The sequence below is a fragment of the Grus americana genome, chromosome 1 (genome assembly GCF_028858705.1).
Source record: "Grus americana isolate bGruAme1 chromosome 1, bGruAme1.mat, whole genome shotgun sequence".
NCBI lineage: Eukaryota > Metazoa > Chordata > Aves > Gruiformes > Gruidae > Grus > Grus americana.
The window spans coordinates 44,703,740-44,723,238 of record NC_072852.1 but is presented as its reverse complement, the minus strand read 5'-3'; the positions used below and the strand labels follow the sequence as shown (position 1 = coordinate 44,723,238).

The 19,499-nt window shown below is 35.5% G+C and overlaps 1 protein-coding gene across 15 annotated transcripts in view; it reads left to right on the top strand.

Annotated features, from left to right (window-relative positions):
* Positions 1 to 19,499, top strand: part of PPP1R12A (protein phosphatase 1 regulatory subunit 12A) — a 123,196-nt gene that overhangs the window by 71,032 nt on the left and 32,665 nt on the right. For 10 of the 15 annotated variants that reach the window (XM_054813667.1, XM_054813669.1, XM_054813668.1 and 7 more), the window contains exons 4-13: positions 2,055 to 2,214; positions 4,027 to 4,171; positions 6,664 to 6,738; positions 7,166 to 7,254; positions 7,384 to 7,541; positions 10,880 to 11,007; positions 13,605 to 13,721; positions 14,088 to 14,303; positions 15,119 to 15,213; positions 18,183 to 18,305. In XM_054813667.1, coding sequence (XP_054669642.1) covers positions 2,055 to 2,214; positions 4,027 to 4,171; positions 6,664 to 6,738; positions 7,166 to 7,254; positions 7,384 to 7,541; positions 10,880 to 11,007; positions 13,605 to 13,721; positions 14,088 to 14,303; positions 15,119 to 15,213; positions 18,183 to 18,305 — 1,306 coding nt within the window. The remainder of the gene's footprint in view (positions 1 to 2,054; positions 2,215 to 4,026; positions 4,172 to 6,663; positions 6,739 to 7,165; positions 7,255 to 7,383; positions 7,542 to 10,879; positions 11,008 to 13,604; positions 13,722 to 14,087; positions 14,304 to 15,118; positions 15,214 to 18,182; positions 18,306 to 19,499) is intronic. The other 5 variants (XM_054813665.1, XM_054813670.1, XM_054813675.1 and 2 more) reach the window with 1 other exon arrangement.

The window sequence follows — 19,499 nt, the reverse complement described above, 5'->3', positions numbered from 1 at the left end:
GTATGAATTGATGGGAAAAATAATAATAAAGTAGTGAACTGTGTTGTAGCACTGTCATATGCTACCACAAACCAAACAAATGACATGTTATGTTTCCAAAAGCATGTAATAATTCCATTCCTTCGTTCTGCATTTCAGGAAATTTTGATTTGGGCATGTAATTTTCAAGGGTTCTCTTGCTCTATAACTGGGGAATTGCAGCATCCGTGAAATACCAATTCATATGTAATGTAATAGATTTATCAGTCTGCTAGCCACTGCCTCAAGGGTATTTCAGCAGTGCCAATACAGTTGCTTTCAGTTTGCCAGTTTGTTGCTCTGGCTTTCTAGTTGCCAGTGGATTGATAAAAGCTTGATAAATCTGTTTTATTATAATCTCTTTTATCACATTTTGCACAGTAGAATGAAGCATTGCACTACATATGAACATCTCCATTTCATGATATTAATAATTTCTTTAATGAAGGCCGCTTCATCCCTTATCTCAGTTTCTGCTGCATGTCTAAATGGGCAACAGTCAAGTTGGATTTCATTTGGTTTCCACATTCTAGGGATGCATTCACTCTGTAAAGGATTTCACAGTTTCTTTGAAGACATTAGAGCCTGAAATTGCTGTTCATTATAAAGACTTTGCAAGCTAATTAAAAATAATTAATTATGTAGAGTAGTTTTGAAAAGAGATGTTCTAGCTTTATGTAGTCTTGTTTGCGGTTTGCTTTATATTGTTGTGCTTTGATTAGTTGGACAGTTAGGAGAGTTATGTGATAGAAACAAGTTTGCTGGAGAAAAACGGTTTGGAGACAGATGAAGCAGGAAATGCTGAAAGAAGGCAGAATTAGGTATGAGTCAAGGAGCATCTGTCAAGTGTTTTAAAAATCATCTTAACTTCTGTTTTATAGGCTATAAGGACTACTGTTGAGGTTTGTGGTTTTATCTACTAAGTCAGTACCTGTTTCTAGATTTCACTTGTTTTTATTATGTCCAAGTTAATGCTTTGCTCCACGAGAAATTAAAAATGCAGAAGACAGAAGAACATATTTCCCAACTTCCTGCATACCCGTATCTAAGATTAGACAAATCATGCACATAAAATAATTTTGCTGAAGGTTGGCCCACTGATTTTCTATTAGATACAATTTGTGCTCTTGATGACCCAAAGTCCCTTTTCCTCACAAAGTTGTCACCGTTCAGTCAGCATAGACGGAGCAATGCTTATGCATAGTTCTCTTCAAGACCTCTTTCATGCTACGTTCTTTAGATTATTCCATGTGGTAGTGATTTAAAAATGTTTGCAAATACATGCTTTGCTTTGTCTATTAAGGGTCTGGGTTTTTTTTTAAATCTATTTAATCTGATGTGTATACTCGTAAATGTTATATTACATTCCCACCTTTTCATCAATGTATGATAATTTTTTGTGAGATGTACTATTAAAAGTTTTGGGGGTTTTTTAACTGAGATATGAAGGGAAATTTCCAAAGGCTTGGCTATTTTAAGGTTTGTGTTTCACAGTGATAGAAGAAAAACCAGAAATTCTTCAGAAAGTATAAAAAATAAGCTCCATCTTTCTTATCATCAATGTTGAGAAGCTGGGCTGTGTGTCTTCCCATAGGTATCTCCTTGTAAAAGATTTGTAGCTGTTTTCTACTTTCTACAGATACATTGAACCAGACTTATATTTTGGTGCTTAGAAGGTTAAAATATAATTTTTGTCTTTTTTTAAGAGGTTGCTTCAGTGATTACTGTGATGGTAGACATTCTTAAAATTTAGGAGTCAGTTTTAGTAGCTTTTTTTTTGTTTTCCCTTCTTTTGAAAAAAAACTGCATTATGCATGCAAAGTGTCATGCAATAATGGATGTTTCCATAACCTCTTGGGATTCATCTTAAAAAAAGATTTTAATATCTAACTATGTACGTTATTCATGTTGTTTATCTGTTATTGTATTGTATCACATAAACACGGTATAAGATTTGTTACATAATTGAATTGAAGTATTGGAACTAAAATATTTTGTGTCCTCTCTCCCCTTCTCCTGCTCCCTATCTGAATTAGGGGTTGATATAGAGGCAGCTCGAAAAGAAGAAGAACGAATAATGCTACGAGATGCAAGACAATGGCTCAACAGTGGCCATATAAATGATGTCAGACATGCAAAATCTGGTGGTACAGCACTTCATGTAGCTGCTGCTAAGGGCTATACAGAAGTCTTAAAGTAAGTGTAGTTTAAATGGAAAGTTTTCATATCTGATTGTCTCGTTGATGTAATGCTGCTTGGAATTGATAATATTGGACACTTCTGACTTTTAGGGGTTGTATCTTGGACAATAACGATCTCCAGAACTTTTCCTCAAAGCTTGATTTTATGTTTTCAAGCACTCATAAATCATGATGCTGTTAGCTTTCTACATTAAGTCATTTAAAATATGAACACAGTGTACATATGGAGCCTGCACACTTATTTAAAGGAAGAAAGTTGACAAAAAACTTGCCCTGTTTCAAAAGCCAACTTCATAAACAAGTTTAATGTCTTTTTATAATGCCAGCTAGCATTCTGGTTGATGCATATTTTCAAGACACCATATTTATTTGCCTACATAAAGCAGAGTTTGTAATCCAGGCTAAAGATTTTTAGACCTAATGAACAGAGAATTTAATTACACTTTTTTGATTTTATTGTTTAAAATCATGACTCTTGAAATCTTTCGTGGAAAGCTTCAGGCTTTTGGTGTCCCCTAATTCACAGGCAGCTTTTCATTAATACAAGTATATACTATAAGAGAGGTTTAATTTGTTTTTCATCAAAGCTCTGCTTTTATTGAAGTAAAACATACTTAATAATACATTACTTTACTGTGATTGTAAATGTATTTGACTGCTTTAGCAGTACTAGGAACAGTTACATATTGTAACATGAATGAAAATGAGCACACACCCTGACTGTGTAAGCATTGCTACCTTTTTAAGGTCTGCAGAGCCTTGTAATGCTTTGTCAACACAGGAGTTGAATGACAGAGCTTTTTTAATCATTATAACCATTACGTACAATTAACTGAATGGGAGTTCTGCTTCAAAAAACCCTGATGCTTCAACATGATGAAGAGAAATTATTCTGTTGGAAAAGAATAATTTTTATTTTCGAATAAAAGGGAGTAAGGGAGTTTTATCTATAACTGGGGGGTTTTTTAACGCTTTCAATTAGTGTTCTTTCTGTAGTCCAGTCCATGTACTTTTCCTAAGAGGAGGGAAAAAATATGTGCAGGCAATTTTCATGATGGTGTCAAATTATCAAAAATGTGTGCTCTGTGTAGGATGCAAGACTGCAAGACTTTGCAGCTGAGCATGTGTGAAAGTTGACTCATTGGAGGATATTACTATAAGTATATTGGCTCTTGAGAAACAGAGAGAATTTTGGGGGAAGAATACTTCACAGTTATGTGATTTTTAATAATTATGGACAGCGCTTCAGAGAGCTGATAGCCCTTTACATAAAACTCTTTGTCAGGTTAAGTGTCTGTTGTCACTTTGACACATCAGAACCGTGTGGAATTTGAGCGTTGAATGCAGACAGAAAAGCAAGTCTCTGTTTAAGGAGCTCTGCTCCCTCTTGGAGCACTACATTGTTACAACATCAAATGTTAATGACAGGAGGAGATGCAAGCTTCAAGCAATTATGTCTAACAATTTTTGACATTTTACAGCTCTCCTTTCCTTAAAAGGGCTTTTCTCTATTACTGCACCCATAGAGAAAAATATCTAACTCTATAGAAACAATGGACTTTGAATAAAGAGGAAGTGAATAAAGAAAATGGAAAAGGCTATTTTTCTTGAATTTTCCTTAAAAATATGTATACCTACTGAACAATGATGTTTCTGTGAGGAAATAAAATGAATCAGTTGCCAATAGCCCAGCTAAAATATGCATGATGAAAAAGAAGGGTATTATTGTGGAATAATTTTATGATTTTACGACAATTTATTTATCCCTGTCAGCAGTGTCAAGATCTAATTCTTTTAATTTCTTTAGGCTTTTAATACAGGCTCACTACGATGTAAATATTAAAGATTATGATGGCTGGACACCACTTCATGCTGCTGCTCACTGGGGTAAAGAAGAAGCATGTCGCATTTTAGTGGAAAACCTATGTGATATGGAGGCTGTCAACAAAGTGGTAGGATTTTTATGTAATCCTTGTCAAGATACAAAGTTCTGGTCTCTAAAGTGACTTTAGAAGCCAGGGTAAGAAAAGTGATGATAAACTGCTGTTTACTGTACGTGGAGCTTTATATAATGCATGCTTTGTCAAAACAGCATGTTTGTGTTCAAAACTAAATTCTCTGATTGTCTAAATGAATTTCTAGGCCCACTTTATGTTTAGTTCTATATTAAATGATCCATGTAATCTTTGACCCAGAAATTCAAATAGAATGGGTTTATTGACATTTCAGAGGTACAAAATTAGTGACTTGAAGGATTGCATACAGGCTTTCATTTGATCACTGAGGACAATGATGATGCCTTTGGGTAGTGTTTTGACTCTTAAAATCAGCTTGTGTTGGCATACTAAAGAGGTATCACTATATGCTGGTTTGGGTGCGCTGGAGGAAACTTGTAGGCATCTCTGGACTCCCTAGACATAACTTGAATTATGCTTCCTAAGCTGTATTTCCTCGACTTCTACGCAAAGGCCTGTGTAGCTTGCTGGCTTTGCAAGGTCTTGCTCCCAACAGATATAAACATATTCATGATTCGCATAGGCATCACAGGATCCAAAACTTTTCATTCGGCTGTGTAAGTGCTGAAGCGCTCTTTCTTCTCCTTGCAGTATGTTTTACAGATAGATTCTGATCTGTTTCCAATTTCTGTCAATATTGTGTATGTAAATTACCTGCCCAACTTTTTAAATGGATTCTTCATTGAATTTTTTCATAAACTTTTTAAAATAAATAAGGCAAATATGCAGATTCAGTGCATGGGCTGGTCTGTGCAAGCTAGGAAAGTTTTGCCTGTTGTGTTCTTAAGCTAGTAAGCATTTTTGCTTTTGGAGATACGAAGATTGAAAACTCCTCTGGATTTGGTTTCAATTGTAGGTGCTTAGCATCTCAGAGAACTCTGCCATTATTGTTCAGGCACTTGACTTCAGATATTAACTTTTGTGGATTGGGTTTAGATATAACCTTCCAACTACAACAGTTTTTTGCAAAGTGATTTTTTGTGGTCAAGGTAGGTCTAACTCATATTTTTTGGAAATAAACCCACTTAATAGCTACCTAAAAATAGAAGGCCAGATTAAGAACTGTAGTCATAATACAAATATAAACTTGAGATAATTTTGTTGTTTAGTTTCCAGGTTAGTGCTGTGTTATACTAATGGAATAGTTCAAATGTCAGAGGACCTCAAGCTGTTTTGGGTAATGCTTGTTGAAAGGTGCACGTGCTTCTGCTGTGTGGTCAGAAGTTTTATGGATGTGAAAATTAGTGGTTTGAAGGTCCATCCTTTCTAACCAGTTAAGATAGCCTTCATAGTGTAATTAGCAATATGTTTGCCTTCAGTTAACATTTGAAGAAGCTGAAATAAGCAGAGACAAATATGAACACCTTTAATTATCTTTATAAGCTGCTGTGACCAGTTTTAAATGACAGCTCTGTCATTATTGCTGGTTGTTGTACAGAAGTACTTATGTGACTGATCTTGTCATGATCCTCCCAACATTTCAGTGTGTCCACCCAGCGTGTTGATGCTGCTGCATTTATACCAGTGGATCTAGGACTTTGCCTAGATTCCAGCCTTTTTGTATTTGAATGCAAATTTCCAAATACAAAGCATTGTATTGCAGTATCAAAGTAAATTAGACTTTCGTTGTGAATCTGTGTGAGCTTCAGCTCTTCTTGTCTTCAAGTAGAGATGAAGAAAGGGAATTTTTGAAATCTTTACCAATTCAGATCTTAAAGATAGAATCTCACGTCCTGTGGGCATCTGGTCTAGTTGAGAACTGCAGTGACTATGTAGATGTAAGATATGGCAAGCTGAAGAAATTCCAGCTGACAGCGTTAGTCTGTGTTAATGAATCACATGATGATCTGTTTATTCAAGTACATGTGCCATGGAGATCATGCACTAAGGGAAGATAAGTACAAATGGTTGTAGGAGATCTTTTCTAAAATGAAATATAAAATGTAAATGCAGTTATACTGTAAGAATGTGAAAGTATGATTACTTAAATTTAGTATAGCTTGCTTAAATAATTTAAAAAAAGCAAGCTGAACTGCTTAGGATCCATCCATACAACTGCCATGGGAATAGTTGTTTGGAACTAATATTGTTAGAACCATGTTCTTTCAATCTACCTTACTTTTCATTTATAGCTTTTTCCTTCAAAGGACAGCAAAATTTTATTGAAGTCATGATTTTATCTCTTGAAAAACGTGTTTACTCATCAGGTATAGACATTGCTGTTTCAAATACTCAAAAAAAAGCAATACTGCAGAATTGTTTTCAACTACTGACAGACTAACAGTTTGTAATAGAGCTTGGCTTATACTTCCTAATTTCTCTCTCTGAATGTGCTCCTTACCTGTATCATCATGTGATAAGGCATCGTAATCTGTTATATTTGAATTCTGTTGTACAATTATGGTTTTTTACTTCTTCCCCTTCTCCAGGGGCAGACAGCGTTTGATGTGGCAGATGAAGATATTCTAGGATATTTAGAAGAATTACAAAAGAAGCAGAATCTGGTAGGCCTTTTGCATATAAAGATATGTATATATATGTTATACTTTGATTATGGTATACAGCTCAGAGCAGCATATAGACTAAAAACAAAGGTTTGATTTTGAGTTTCAATTCAGGTAATGCCACAGTCATCTCAAAAGATCTTTTATGCCCTTACTTGTCAATTATGGTGACCAAAAAGCCTTGGAAGAAAGAAGGTGCTCTTCTACTCGCCTTGTCCACTGGGCATTTTATGATCTGAAGCATCAACAATAAGCAACTTACTTGGAATAACAGTTTCTAAGATTTAGAATTTTGAACTTTAACACTTTGAAAGCGTATACATATTCTAATGTTTGTAGTAGTTAGAGAAGATTTCCCTCCATTTGTAATTTTGTCACACTGATACCATTCTATCAATTTAACTGCATCATTCTGTATGTTTTGAAGCTTCATAGTGAAAAACGGGAAAAGAAATCTCCCTTAATTGAATCCACAGCCAACATGGATAATAATCAGACACAGAAAACATTCAAAAAGTAAGTAAACTAGGAAAAATGATAAGCTCTTAATAAAAAAGATAACTTTACAAGCTGTCACAAAGTCCTACTCTACAGGTATTAGTAAATTTTTCAGGACTTAGTAAGTGTTTTTCTTTTCAAACTCAGTAAGGAGACATTGATTATGGAGCAAGAAAAGAATGCATCTAGTATAGAGTCTCTGGAGCAAGAAAAAGCAGATGAGGAAGAAGAGGGAAAGAAGGATGAATCCAGTTGTTCTAGTGAAGAGGAAGAGGATGACGACTCAGAGTCCGAAGCAGAGACGGGTACGTTGTTTGGAGTATTGTCTTTCTTTAAGTTTTTACTTGATAAAATTACTTATTTAATATCACATTATACAGAGTTAAGTATCTTAATTTTCACTTATTCTTTGCATTTCACTAAACTTGCAATCATTTTAAAGCAAAGAGATATATATATGTCTAAAGTCAAGTCATTGCAGAGATATCAAACAGATGTCTTTACTGGTGGCTATTTAGGTTAAAGCTATTAACCTACTTATTTGACTGGCTTCTTAACAATTGATATTTTTAACTAAATAGTTGGAATAATGTAAGACTGAAGTAGCATGTCAGAAAACATTGAAGAAGTTAAAAGATCAAATCAGAAATGAAGGCTTCACAGCAGTGTTTGCTTGTGGAACTGGTGTAAAGGTGGGAACAGCAGAAGTGCAAACAGTCTCTTTTGTTCTTGCCATCCTGAAGTAATTACCAGTTAATCTGGCAGTCTTCGTTCAGGTATTCATAAAGTAATGGTGCATATATTTTCAGTGTGTACTGAAATAAACTTTTAAAGGTGCTGTTTTAATGTTAACAGTTATTTCATAAACAACTTCATTTCAGGAGGAATGTTCTTTGAAAAGTTGTATGCAAAGAAACACATTATTCTGTACTTCCCTCTTCAAGGGAATTCATGTGGGCTTTTTCTTGAACAATTATCAGACTCTTAAAGCAAGTAGTAATCTAAGAACAGCATAGCATCTTTTTCTTACAAATCAGATGTCAGGCAATCAGTGTTTAAAGATGTATGTTCAATCTTAATAAAGAATTTTAGAATTACAGTGCAGCAGTACAATACTTAGACATAGATGTCATTAGAAATCTCTTCTTGCTATTTTATACTTCTGCTTTTTAACATAAGTAACCCTTTTTGGTGAGCTGTCAGTTCTCATTTTAAAACATTCTTTCTAATTTCTTCACCTGAAAAGATAACCCTAAGGAGGGATCTTAGAGCTAACCAATACATCATAAATATTTAACATGGGCAGAAATAAAAATAAATTGTGAAACTGAACTATCTATTATGGTTTAATTATTTTTGTATTTTCAAATAAACCAGCATTTCATTGTTAAGCTGTCAAGCTTTGTAATTAGTCTTTCACCTTAGTATACTTGCATCCCTTATTTTCAGAGACTGAGCTTTGATAAACTCAAAACACTTGTAATGTATAACATGTAGTAATTTCTCAGGCACTGAGCTAACTGTAATGTCTCCTGAACTTTATGACTCTGGTAACTGTGTTCTCTTCGTTACCAGTAGATAGTTTGTGCCAGGAAAATTTGACTGTGACACAAGAATTAATTTATGTAAACTTTGGGGTTTTTAATATCAACAAGGCTTTATCATACTTTATTTGGCAAGCTAGACTAAGCTTTTTCCTGTAGAGCTGCATCTCTAAATTCCAAGCTTGTATTTTCCCTTTTTTTCCCATTATTCAGCGTAAGGTAGTTTTCTAGTGAAAAATTTTAAGATTATAAGGAGCATTCTGATTGTAAAATATTGTAACTGTTCAATATTCTGAAGTAGTGGAAACTGTGATTTCTAATCTATTGGGATATTTGAAATGTTTACCTAAAACTTACATTCTGGTTCATTGATTATGTGAGAATACAGTTTAAAAATAAATACATTTCTGTCTGTAAGACCAAGAAGGGAACTGTGCATATGAAGCTAGCATCTCTAAAGGACAGAGAAACAAGCTGAAAAATAAAATTTTCAGCAGTTCAGGTGTTTTAACTAACTTTGTTTGAGATAGCTTAATATTTTTTGAAAGTTAGTCAATATTAGCTCGATCATGCATACAACTGTGTTCTTGCTGTCCTCGAAATAATTTCAGAATACAGTTGTGAAAAATCCATTTTTCTCCTTACATGCTTTCACTCCTGATAACTTTTTCTGTATATTTTAAAGCCGTATATCATTAATTTGCAAATTTCCAGCAGATCTGTCTGTACATCGTCTCAAATCCTACTGTCAGTCTGCATTGCCCTGTTGAACTTTTTATCACCATGACCTAGAAGTTTACCACAATTTATTTTCACTTGCATTTAAAAAGAACTTTCCGTTAAATGCACAGTTAGTCATGTAAGCTGATTTTTTAATGTTTGTATGTTTACTGCATAAATAATTATTCATAGCATCTGTTCAACTATGTCCATAACTAAACCAAGTGTGTAGCAGCAATACCTTTAATAACACGATTTCCAATCGTAGATTGGAAACCATAAATTGGTGGAATTTGAATGTTAGATGCGAGAATGCTGTATGAAAACATTGCATACTTTCTAAATTAACTGCTCCTCTGCTGTATGGGTAGTGTAGACTTAAAGGTATGTTTATAGTAGGGCCAAAACCAATGGGGATTGAACCCCGCGTTGCTCCATACTGCACAGATAGGATGTAGCATCCTACTCCAAAGAATGTGCACTTTGAATAGGTGAAACAGAAGTGAGGTGTAAGATTACGAAGCTCAAGCAAGTGCAGTGACAACAGTTGTATCACAACCATGACATTTTCTGGATGTTTGTGTAAGAGGGGTTAAGGTACATAGACAAAGGACAGAGGAAGAAATGTGGGCAGGAAGGACAAAGCAGAAGGGGGTAGAGTAGGTAGACAGTGAAACTTAGGCAGGAAAAAGAAAGGATAAAGGTGGAATGAAGCAAATGGAAAGTCAGCGCTCTGGAAGACAAGTCCCTGCCTCAGCTTATTCTAGTGACCAGAATCCCTGGCTGGGTTCTCTGTGCAGTTAATTTTTTCTTTGCACTCAACATACAGTTATCCGAGAATAAATGTTTTACTTTGTATTAGCATCTTCTGTAGTTCAAATTAACTATTACATGCCAACATACCTCCTGCTGTTAATTTTTTATGGTCATTAGCCATCTACTAAAATATAGGCTGTCTGGAGAGGCTGTGGAATCTGTCTCAGAGGTTTTCAAGACCTGACTCGTCAAAGCCCTGGCAACCTGGTTTGTACTCAATATTGACCCTACTTTGAGTAGGACGTTGAATTACGTGACCTCCCGAGGTCACTTTCAACCCAAATGATTCTGTGAGTCTGTGTCTTTGCATCTCTGAGTGTTTAACACTTGCTGAATAACACCAAAAAAAAAAAAAGTTATGTGCATGGCTGTTATGGAAAAAAGATGGACCTAACTAAGATACAGATTGGGGGTGAGGACGGAAAACACTGAGAAATAAATACTAAAATACTGTTCAAAAAGTTGACTGTCGAATTTCTTCAAAAGAAATTCAACTCTATGTTGTAGAAGTGAAGAAATTGTGAGTGAAAAATTAAAATTAAACTCTTGTAACTATTTTGCAGATAAGACCAAAACCTTGGCAGCTGTAACTAATAACGCAAATACCACAAGTACACAATCGGCATCGGTAGCTGTGACAGCACCTTCAGTAGCCGGTGGCCAAGGGGCACCTACATCACCTGTTAAGAAGGTAAAATAAAATACCTTTCTCATGATTTTAGATTTGTGTTCTTCTGTGTAAGCACATGTTTTGATTCTTGTGTAAAAAGTAGATTGGGTTATCCAGTGAATTGATGAAAAGAGGCACAGATTCCTAAAATATTTTGTGTTTTTCTGCAGAAACTGTTCATTTTTTAAAAATTTTGAATGGTTTTGATTCTAAACAGGGATCTAAAATACAGAACTACAAAATAGCTGAACATAAGATCCTTTTAAAAAAGGAAAAATCTGTTGCACAGTGAGTGGAGGTCTTGTTTTTCTGAAGCTAAACTTCATCTTTTGAAAGCCTTTTCTATGCCAGACTCCTCCAGAATTTTTAGAAACTACAGTTCTATTCTGTCTCTGTGGCTATATTTGTGATGCACTTAAAACAAGGGAGGCAGGCGTGACTGAGGTACTTTCAGGAGTAGTCAGCTAGTGCTTAGGCACAGAAGTTGAAAATGATACCTGAAATAAGAAGTAGAAAGTACTGTAGGTCCCAACCCTGATTTCAATATGGTTAGGACCTCATGGAAGAGCTGGAGAACTGGGATACATGATTTAATCAGTGCACAACTCAAAACCACACCTAGCAAAGCCATATTGCAGGAAGCTTTTTACAGCTTGATGTGAAAGGTTAATTGGAATGAATTTAAGTTTTGCTTGTCAAAGGGAAAATATGTATGCCTACAGAAAAAAAATTGCAGTAGATAATAATGCATAGTCAGAAGGTGGTACAAGTCAAACCTTTAGAATGTCAAAGCAAACTGGGTAGTAAGCCAGTAAGGCTTCATTTGCCAATCATTACAGCTTTTCTATATACATTGTAGTCAAAGTGTAACCCTCTACTGATGCTTCTGAAAAGCATGTTCAGGAGAAACGGTAGCCATGATATACTGAAGTCACAGTAGAAAGAGAAGACGTACTGCTGGGTGAATAGTAGGTATTGTATTTAGCTCCCAGGAGCTTGCTAGACTTATACTTTCATATTCACAATAGAACCTAATGGTGATTCATCTTAGAAAGTATACTTTAATGTAACGGATGCAGGGAATATATTGCCCATCTGCATCATATTATGTGATACTGTACAATAGGGTTGGGCCAACCTTCCTGATCCCAAGAGCTGCTTTACAAAAATCATCGTGACAGATGTCCACAAGATTGATCTCAAAAAAAACATGACAGCAAAAGGGGAATTGTGGGCATGGCTCACCGGCACGAATGACTACCATTTCCCCTCGGTGAGCGTTGTGGCTGTGACAGCTAGATTCCAGGGTGATTTTGTGACATTAATCTAAACAGTTCCTGCTGGCTTAATAAGAAAATTAAGGTTCTCAGTCATGGAAGCTGCATTTGCGTTGCTCAGGAGCTGTGCACGACTCAAGAGCCACAGGTTCTCCACACAAACCATAGCAAATGCATGAGGGAGGGAAGACGTTGTGAGTAATTGCTGGTTTGCTAACTGTGCCTAACTGGAATGAATTCAGATATATAGTGTGAATTTTACTGCAAGGAAATAGACCTACTTTACATAGTTTATTTTTTTTAAATCATTTAGTAATACAAGCATTTGTGACAGTTGGGCCATTTAACTGATGTGCTCTCACCCAGGTTTTTTACTGCACTTCATTATCTTTGCACGCTGGAGATTCTAAGATATTTAACTCTTCAAACACTTCATTTTTTCATGTAATTGTCTGACCTTCATCTTCAAGTCAAAAGTTTGCTAGCATGTGTCTTCCAATCAATTTATTTGATATTATGCAAAATCCTTTTTAAGGTATATGACCTTCAGCAATAGGGTGTTACCAAATTGTTGTTAACTGGGGTGTGATCAAAATCTGTAGCTACAAAATAAATGCACGTTTATATCAAGACTGATCATCTTGTAACATAGCATGTATTTGTGACCTAGAGAACCAGTTGCAGCTCATATCAATGAACAAAAAGGCTTTAAACTGTTTTTACTAATGAAGGTAAAGCAGCACTTTATATGTGATCTTGCACCTGCCTTTTCAGGTTTGCACCATCTGTGCTACTGCAGCTGCCTTTCTGCTTTTACACCATAGATGGCCAAACCGTATGTTGCTCACAAGTGGTGCAGATGCAGTGTACTAAGCTTGAATTTGGGTTAGTCTATATGTCATTCAGTAATGCTGCTTTCTGTCTGAGGGTACTGAAATAGGGCGAGTTTGGGAGTGAAGCTATGGGTTTGATAGCTAAGCCAGCATGGGATGTGATTGAATGAAATATGATAAGAAGATAAGAGTATATTAGTATGAATCTTCCAGTACTGTCAACCATATGAGGATTTAGGCCATAGACCTTGTTAGGTCAACAGGCTTTGCTGTCCTCTTCTCTGTAAACTGTAATTCTATCTCTGAATTAGCTAAACATACTGTGTTGTGTTTAATAAGTATCTGTTACTAAGTTGTAAAGTCTCTTACTGCTTTTTGGTATTTTGTGCTGTAATGAAGAGCTGCATAGCATAAATGTAGGAACAAACTATGTGGTTTTAAAACAACCTTTTGTTTCTATTTTCTATTCTTTCAATCTTCATCTTTGTCTTGTCTTAATTGGCTTTAGTATGATTTCATTCCTCCTATCATGCCTGTCATGGAGTCAGTAGATCCTGCATCATGGAGGCAGGGCTTGCGCAAAACTGGCATTGTTCTTGTGCCCAATAAGGGTGAAAAAACTATGGTGAGGTTCTGGTGTGCACAGGTTTGTGTACTACAGGTTGCAAAATAACATATTTAATCAAAATGTTGATACTGGATTTGCATGTTTTTAAGTTTGCATCTCATGATCACAGTGTGTATTACAAAGCGTGGGTTTTTCTAAGCTAACTTTTAAAGGAGTAGTATGCCTTGACCAGTCTTACGTTTCTTATCTCATTAACTAATTTACGAGAAGAGTGTGTAGGTTGTCTCTCACCACAACTCCCCTATGAATTCAACACTTCTATGATTACTAAAAACAGTTGTGTTCTCAAACCTCCGCAAGGAGCATGGATTACCACAGGTAATGTAAATTAATAATATAAATTTATTTATATGTGTTTTATAGTTTCCAACATCTACAACCAAGGTTTCTCCCAAAGATGAAGAGAGGAAAGATGAATCTCCTGCTTCGTGGAGGTTAGGTCTTAGAAAAACTGGTAGTTATGGTGCACTTGCAGAGATTACTGCTTCCAAAGAAGCTCAGAAAGAAAAGGACTCTGCAGGTGTTATGCGTTCTGCTTCAAGTCCTAGACTTTCCTCCTCATTGGACAACAAAGAAAAGGTAATTGTTTTCAGTGTGAAACAACATTTTGAGAAACTGATCTGCCTTACTTAGAATAGATGTTTATGATGTATTGTAGAAGTAAGAAGTTCTCTGTAGACTGTTCGACACATCTATCATTCACCAAAATTCCAAAAAGTTGAATTATGCAGCTTATGTGGAGTCTCTTGAAAAGTGTAGTGTGCACCTTCGTTGTCTGGTGACCTGATACATACATAGGTCTGGGGCTTTTCCCTTTTTGGGACTTGCAATGCTAGTAGTAGTTTTTACAGTTAAGGGAGATCAGAGGTTTGATAGTTTCAGCATCACTTGGAGAGTGATGTTGAAGGAATCTTACAGAAAAGGAGTCTCTTTTTGTATTCCATAGTCATTTTTTATTTAAAACATTTAGTTCTATAATTAAACATGAATACTAAACCAAGTGAAGGACTAATTTGGAACAGGTAACTGAACAGTATAGAACTTACGGTTCTGTTTCAAGTACAAACGTTCAAATGTTTTCAGGATTAAGAATCATGCCATGCCCTATTCTACTCTCTAAAAATACTAAAACAGTTGCTTTCAGTAGTCAGAGTTGGAATTGTACTGCACTGCAGTAAAGCAGAAAAAAGAGAAATCAGGTCATTTGCATCACTAGAATGAAAACATACAGCTTCCTTTTCCTATTATAGTCTTTATGATATTTAACTAAAGCTTAAAACTCATTTGTGTAATCAGGTCACACTAAATACAGCTGAAGTTGTCATAATGATGATTTTCCAGCCAATAGCAGTATAATCAATAATAGTAACACTTAAAAAATACATCTCTCTTAGGAGAAAGATGGAAAAGGAACTCGACTTGCATATGTTGCACCTACAATACCAAGACGACTGGCCAGTACCTCTGACATTGATGAAAAAGAAAACAGGTGACTCTGAAGTTACAATTTCTGTTAAATTTAAAATTACTTGATTTTAGAGTGGCTGACAACCTTACAGATTTTAAGACAATGCTAATTCACAGCATTATCCTGCTCTATAGATTATGTTAGTCTGTAGGGTAATCCAATTCCTGAAGGGTTTTGATCTTGTAGATTATAATCACCCTTCTTAAAATCCAAATTATTTTATGACAAGAGCAGAACTGGACAATGAGTGTTATCTTCTTGGGAGAGAAAATAATTAAAATCCGAAATACGAAGTCATAAACTTTAAGTTATTGAAGGATGCTAAAAGCATTTTACTGCTTTGTCTTGAGCCATGGAGTGCTGCTACTGGGCTCCATTATTACTTCTGATAATAATAAAATGCTGTGTTTCTTACAGTCTTTGCTTAAAACTGTATTGTGGAGCAGCAATGATTTACAAAAATCATAGTTAAGTTACAAAAGCAATTCTATTTTTCTAGTTTACATGTTGACCTTTCATCTTCTTTTGGAGATTTTTACTTACTTTGCTGCTATTTCTTCTGTAGCTTTCAGTATAAAAGAAACAAAAAGTTTAAGTGCGTAGGCTTGTTCCTTGTTAGGATTTGGGGTACTTTCATGGCATATTTACATTGTCAGAACCTTCCCTTTTTTCGCTTCTCTCCTTTATTGAGATTCTGCTCAGACATTTTCTTGAGTTAATACAGAATGCATAGTACAAAACTTAGAAGTCCCTAATGTAATTTCTGTTGGGTTGTATCTAGATAGCTGGATATTGGGTGATCTGAACTGAAAATCCTCTCATTGCTCAAAATGTGCTATTACAGTCATTGTCTATAAGACTGATAAATCTCCTTATGTCTGAAGAGGAGCTACTTTGTTGTTACTTTTGAAAATGGTTCATTTCAGTGCAAATGCAAGATAAATACTGGCTTTTCTTATGCTTGCAGAATGCTGTTGCCTAAGTTTAGTCTCTGGGTGACAAATTCTGTTTTGAAACAGGGATATTCCAGCTCTCACGCTCCCCTAAAGTTCAGCTTAGTTTGTTAGCATCTCTCATGTTACTTGGCCAGATTTTTTAAATCTGTATTTCTCTAACAGGGCAGTTTGTAGTTTCTGTTTGTGCTTATCATTCTCTGGAGTACTGTATTCTTTGAGGCTGAGTTTTGGGTTGTTTCTGAGAGAGATGGTGATGATTATTTTAATTTTTATTCTTTTGAGATCTTCTCAAAAACTCTTGTTCTCCAAGTGTCTTAACCAGATGTTACCTTAAGATTGGGATAAATATTGCATTACATTTTTATTTCTTAGAAGCTGTTATTGCTTGTAACAAAGGGATTAAATTTTGCTTCAGTGTTGAGGTTTATTTGTGTCCTTGACGTGCCAGTCTTAACCATCATGGCTTATTCATGGACACAGTTCCAAAACTGGGTATCAGCAATAGCATATTTTTCCTCATGTGCATCGGGTGAACTGGGATCATCATTCTTGTTAGTCCCAGTGCTGATCAAACAGTTGACCTGAGAACTTTCTGTATTCCTTGGTGTACCAGAGATGAAGCCTGCTTTTAGGCCAGCCTGTGTCAACACCAATACTTTGCCTAGTGTATGATGTGGCACACAACCCAGCTTGCTTACTTGAAGCAGTAAGAGATTTTTGACATTTAGTCTGACCTTCTCTACATTTAGAATTTAACCACCTGCCTCACAGGTACCTTAATAAATTATTAAGGTTTCTGCCTTTGTCCCAGATCTCTGTCCTTGTTGCTTATCTTAATGCTGAGTTCTTGTTCTACCTGTCTGAACACCTGCTTGTCTGGCTTATCGATGATGTAGTGTAATCCAGCTAACATCCTGCTGTGAGTAATGGAAAGGACTTCCAAGATGAATCCCAGCTGGGCTTCTAGAGTAACAAATCTCAGGCATCCAGCCTCAGTCGAGTAGCCAATGGTACAGCAAAACTGCTGGCAAAGAGGAACTTTCAGCAATTGTTAAAAAATTGTCATGCAGCAGGTCCTTTCTGTGGTAGATGATATATGAGAATTTGTGTTTCTCTTTGGTGGTAAGAGATAGCACTGCACTGGCTTGTGTTTGATCCTTTTCTAAAGTTGTTTCTGATGCAGAAGTGCTAGCATAGAGTTTTGTGCAAAAAGAGATACATTCTGAAGGCCAAAGGTATCTGAACGTAAAATACATTTTTACAAAATTTTGATTTATTTTCCCTCACACACCTGATTGCCTTTTATGTATAGTTTTGTGAAAGACATTTTTTTTCTTCCTTTTATATGAACTTTACTTCAAACCTTGAGCTGATATTTTAGAAATTCAGTTTTTGGCACCTCAGGGTAGTTTTTCTAAGTAGATTTTTTGCAAGGTTATTTCTTTCTGCTATAAACTGCAGCAACAGGCTGGAAATTCCTTATGACTAAAGTAATGTCAGCTAGTGATATGTGACAGGCCACTCAGGAATGGCTACTGCAGGCCTGTTTATACTAGTCTACAGTATCATGAGTTCTAAAGGCTAGTCAGCTTTTGAACTTCTCATACCATCCAAGAATGAAAAAAACCCCATGAAATCAATTTCTAAAAAACCCCAGTACTTTTCCCTTTACTGCACTGGATAATCTCAGGAGCAGATAGAAAATCCTCTTTTTCCTTTTTTGAGAAAAACAAAGCCAGCAATGGTCACAAATAAAAGCTGATGGTTGATTTCATGTTGATTAAATCCTCTTTAGCAGTTTTTCTTTTGACGCTACTTTTCTATTACATTTCTGACAGTGTCGGTATGAGTGCAGTATTTTTCCACAGGAGCTTGAAAATAATTGTGCAGACAGGTAATTTTATGCTCTTCCTCATGTTTATGTTTATTTTAAGTGTGTTATCCAGGGCTTTAATCTTTAATTTGAAACTCCTTTTTAGCTCGCATCAAGAACAACCTTCTTTAACACGAGTTTGATAAAATGTTTTTTTACAGGGACTCGTCTGCTAGCTCAATACGTGGTGGTAGTTCCTACACCAGGAGAAAATGGGAGGAAGATGTCAAGAAAAACAGTTTGAATGAAGGTCCTACATCATTAAACACAAGTTATCAAAGAAGGTATGGGATTTTTCTCTTGTCTCTTTTTTTATCAAAATAAGGTTACTAATTTAAAGAAACAAATTAGATAATCATTTTGTAAGGACAGTTTAAGATTGAATGGTGACATGTTAAAATGTTGTTCAGAATAATGGTGAAGTGTGTACTTACGCTGATGCAATGCTTGTGCTGAGTTTAAAGCTATATACCATTTTTACTAGCTTAGAGTGTTGCAGCAACTGCTGTAATTAATATTATATGCTTCCTTTTTCCTATTGTTTATTGCAGTTTGAGATTCATTTGACTCTTTCCAGATAAGTTCAGTAGCCAGAGATAACTATTTTAAACGTTGGAATAAAAGATATTCTGCTTGATGTCTGAAAAGGGGAAAAACACTGTCTCTGTTGAATTTTGGTTTTGCGTGACAGTATCAGAGGTCTTGGGCTGCTCTCCATAATGGTAGATTGTAGCCACACCTGCCTGGAGTATGAGCATCATGGAACACATACGTAAAACTAACTTGACTGCAAGGAAATGATGATTAATATGAAAATAGTTTTCAGGTGTGTGTGATTCTTATCTTGCAGGATTTTCTCAGAAGGAATCGTATCCTGCAAACATATACATGATTAACTGTACTCCATTGTGTAGTTTCAGTGTAGCTGTTTTAGTAAAGTTCTTCATTGGAATTAGTGGAGCAATAAATATCGAAAACGAGTAGATCAAAAGAAAAGATTGTCGTTCAGGTAGCTAAGCTGCATGTTGATCTGTGCTGATGATGTACGTGGTGATGAGTACTTAACTTTTTTTTTTTGTCTCGACACTGATGTTATCAGTGGCATGTAGTCTGGTTGTTTCATACAGCATAATGCATCTTACATCTTTGTTAACCTCCTGCCTTAAAAAGAAAACTCAATGTTCCTGACTTTAGGTGTAGGAAAGATGTTGCACAGATTTCCTGTTCCGGATGGAAAATATCAACAGTTGATACATAAGAAAAATCTTTGCATGTTAGCTTTTATCAATATTTATGCTCCAGTCTTCAGAAAAAATGTATTCATCACTTTATAATTGCACATGGTGCTTTAATGGTGTATTTCCTTAGTTGTTCTTGTACAATTATTTTTTCTTTATCATTTTAGAATTGATAGTAATAGAAAAATGGTCAATTGCAGAATGACAAAGAAGCATCTTTCCTTATATCTTTTGCACTTA